This window comes from Triplophysa rosa, linkage group LG8 (assembly GCF_024868665.1).
Source record: "Triplophysa rosa linkage group LG8, Trosa_1v2, whole genome shotgun sequence".
NCBI lineage: Eukaryota > Metazoa > Chordata > Actinopteri > Cypriniformes > Nemacheilidae > Triplophysa > Triplophysa rosa.
In genome coordinates, this window is record NC_079897.1 from 7,002,814 (window position 1) to 7,006,413 (window position 3,600).

At 47.0% G+C, this 3,600-nt stretch overlaps 1 protein-coding gene across 2 annotated transcripts; it reads right to left on the bottom strand.

The window, feature by feature from the left end:
• Positions 1-313: 313 nt before the first annotated feature.
• Positions 314-3,148, bottom strand: LOC130558175 (uncharacterized). 2 transcript variants are annotated; one of them, XM_057340449.1, is made up of 3 exons: positions 3,034-3,148; positions 817-1,521; positions 314-729 (listed from the first exon to the last, which is right to left on the bottom strand). In XM_057340449.1, the coding sequence occupies exons 2-3, from the start codon at positions 1,253-1,255 to the stop codon at positions 323-325; spliced, it is 846 nt and encodes a 281-aa protein (XP_057196432.1). In that variant the 5' UTR covers positions 1,256-1,521; positions 3,034-3,148; the 3' UTR covers positions 314-322. The 2 variants fall into 2 exon arrangements, with proteins under 2 accessions (XP_057196432.1, XP_057196431.1); XM_057340448.1 differs by having other exon boundaries at positions 314-1,521.
• Between the last annotated feature and the right edge of the window lie 452 nt (positions 3,149-3,600).

Below are 3,600 nucleotides of genomic sequence, written 5' to 3' on the forward strand. Positions count from 1 at the left end.
AGTTACTCACGTTGATTAGGAAGTTTCCAGCCGGGTCGGTTTTACGGGCACCCGTCACCTCTTCCACCAGCATGTTTTGGAACATGCCACCGCGGTGCCCGTAGATAGTGGCGAGGTAGGCAGTTAGGTGCCCATAAAACATCCACTGGTCCTTGCTAGTAGGAGTCGTCTTTAGCCTCTCTGCAAAGAAAGAAAAGACAGAGCCGTTAGAGGCTGAAACGCAATAAGTCTTAAGCTGGAAAAGTGAAAGTTAACTCACCCAAAATTTCCAGGATTACTTGTCCAGTGCCGTGAAAAGGCCAAGCGAGGATGGCCTTAGGAATTAACTTCCCTCCTTTGCTGTCTTCACCGCGTATTCATGGGTGACAACTCTCCGCCTCATGCCTTTGATCAAGGTGCGCACCTCACGGCGGATGCCCACCAGGACAGCTTTCGACAGGCGGGAGGTGGCTGGTGGGGTCTCTGCCACGTAATCGAGGAACTGAGCCACGTTTTTCAAGTAGTGGTGGATCGTGGTTTCAGTAATTTTGGACGATCTCAGCTTGGCCATCCACTGCCTTATTTTCGCCGTGTCATTCAGAAACAACAAGTTCGCCAGACTGGATTTCCCCTCTGCCATGTAGCCCAAAAAATGCTTTATACGGAATATTTTTGAGGCCACATTATTTTTTAACTTGGCAGAGGGGTCCGATCCCTCCTGGTGAGACTTGTACTCGTTCATGACTTCATCTGCAGAAGAAAGAGAGACGCGGTTACTCATTGAGTCTGTGAGTGAGTAGGAATGAGCGAGTGAGAGAGCGAGTGTTTCACACTTACTTAGGGCGACGACGTGCTCCGGGAAATAGGGAAGGTCGTCCTGAGGCTCTGGCTGGGTGGTGGAAGCCCCGGGCTGCACGCTCGGCTCCCCGGCTGCCTCTTCTGAGGGTTCCCCGGCTGCTTCTTCCGGCTCCCCTCCCTCTTCGGCCTCCAGGGTCGAAAGCAGTTTCTTTGCAGCAGAGCACACTTGTGACGAGGGCATGGAGGACGTCTTCCTTTTCAACTTCTTGAATCTCCTCGTCACCTCCTGCAGCATGGCGGCCAGGGTGTCATTCTGCTTGTTGAGTTCTGCGATTGTTTTAAGGAATTTGGCCCGGGCACGCTGGCATTTCTCCTCGCTGCACATTTCCTCCTCCTCCTCCTCCTCCTGGTCACTCCTTCTTTCCTGTGAGTCGTCAAATAAATTTTGACTCTCATCTATGTCCAAAAACGTGGCCATCGGGATCGCTGGGCAGGAGGCGCGGAGGGCGGCGAGCTCTTCGATGACCTTTTTATTTTACTGTCCCGGATCACGTTGCGTTGCGCCTCCTTGGACAGCTCCGTGTGACCACGTATATGGCAGTCAAGACGAGAGGTCATCTTTCGGCATCCCGGGATCCCGCAGGTTCCCTCCCTGTAGCGGACCCGGCCTGACTCCAAGGAAAGAATAAGCCTCCTCTCAGTCAAGTTCAGGACCTTGTGGGTAACCCGGAGGTGCTGCGAAAGCTGCGCGTAGGCGTTCGAACAAAGCGGGCAGGCAGAAGACATAATCGCAATATCAAAAAATACTCTCATCTGTTTAAAAGTACACTCAAACACTGGCTCTTTGTGGTTCCCTGCAGAAAATGAGCTGGGGCGTCGCGTCCATTTAAACTGTTGAAGGGAACTGTCCAATTCCCAGTAAGAAATCACTAGAAAATGAATCAATTCAATTTCAAGTTAGAATGCACTGAGTTGTGTTCATTCAGACTAGAAAATGAATCGATTCAATTTCAAGTTAGAATGCACTGAGTTGTGTTCATTCAGACTAGAAAATGAATCAATCGATTCAATTCAAGTTAGAATGCACTGAGTGTGTTCATTCAGACTAGAAAATGAATCGATTCATTTCAAGTTAGAATGCACTGAGTTGTGTTCATTCAGACTAGAAAATAGAAAGTCGATTACGATTTTCAAGTTAGAATGCACTGAGTTGTGTTCATTCAGACTAGAAAATGAATCCATTCAATTTCAAGTTAGAATGCACTGAGTTGTGTTCATTCAGACTAGAAAATGAATCGATTCAATTTCAAGTTAGAATGCACTGAACCGTACTGTTCACACGAAGACACCGACCTGTCCACAGCTAATTTATTAAAAAGGTAGAAGGTTTTAATATATACAATAATTGTTCAATGATGTTTTAATTTATTTACTTCAATAAACAAATTATTCACTTATTACACTTTATTAGACGTACATATTTTAGCAACAAGTCGTACCATGCCATATTTAGCCTAAAAGTGCTTTGCCGGTTGGTTAAAAACTGCACAAATATGAGAAAAGCATAGAAACAATCTTTAAAATATGATAGTTTACTATAAGAACAGTAGAAACGTTAAACCAATACAACGAACAACGATAGAACACTAGATCATTGCAACAGTAGAAAGATGAATTACAGTTATTCCTACTGGTGTGTGTGTGTGTGTTACATATATTACAGTTATAGTATAAGTAAGTATTACATTATTATATAGTTATTACAGACAGCGTGATGCATTTACTAACGTTGTTATTACAGCGCGTTTATCCATCACGGTCTGCTTTCTGTATAATTCATTCTGTAATGCATACACGTGTTGTAAGAATTTTTCTTGTATTTATATTTAGAACATGGCTAGGTGTCCCCTGTGCCCGGCGGAGGTGAAAAACATTAGGCAACACCTCAGGACAGTTCACACCGTAATGAATCTTGAGGAGCGGGGCATACTTATAAAGCTGGCCAGGGGAAGAGTTAAGCTTATAGATGTTAGGTGTCCTCTTTGCAAGAGGAGATTTAAATACACCATCAAACACATCCTGAAAGTTCATAAGGACTTGACGGTAAGTTACATTTAACTCAGGAATAAATGTATGTAATCAAAACATTAGAAACCATGGTACACATCAACATTCAATTAAAACATAATCTTGCTTGGAAGAATGAGAACTAAAAGCTAATTTCATTAGGAGCGCAAACGGACCAATATAATTGACCTTTTGAAGTGGCGAGCTTCGAAAGCTGAATTAGGGGCCCTGAGGAAAAGAAACCCAGTCTTGCCAATGGTGTCCAGGCTGGACGTGAAGGAGGGACCGGCCATGGAGGAGGCACCAGGAGCTCGACAGTAACACCAACCAGCCCCCCCCTTGCGAGACGGGTGCGTCGAGAAAGCGGACCTTCTCGGCGTTACTCATCTGCGCAAGGATCGGCCAGAGGAGTTTCTCATGGACCACAAGTGTGGAAATCGTCCGACCCAGGGCCCGCGTGGTCACCTTGGTCGCCCGTAGAGTGAGGTCGGTGGCGGCGCGGAGTTCCTGCATAAGCGATGGGTCAGTCTTACCCTCGTGGAGCTCTCTCAACGCCCTGGCCTGGCAGGAGCCATAGCGTGGAGAGAGGAGGCAGCTTGGTCCACCGCAATGTAAGCTCTCGACACCAGAGATGCCGAGACCCCACATGCTTTGGACGGGAGTCTAGGTCGAGCCCCACCCCCAGGTGGCCGCCGCCTACGGGCATGAGTGCACCGCGGCGGCATACTCCACCTGGGGGACATCGACGTATCCTCT

Bases quoted from the DNA above. Each gene is read 5' to 3' on its own strand.
- LOC130558175 (XM_057340448.1), bottom strand. From the start codon at position 1,255: ATGGCCACGTTTTTGGACATAGATGAGAGTCAAAATTTATTTGACGAC.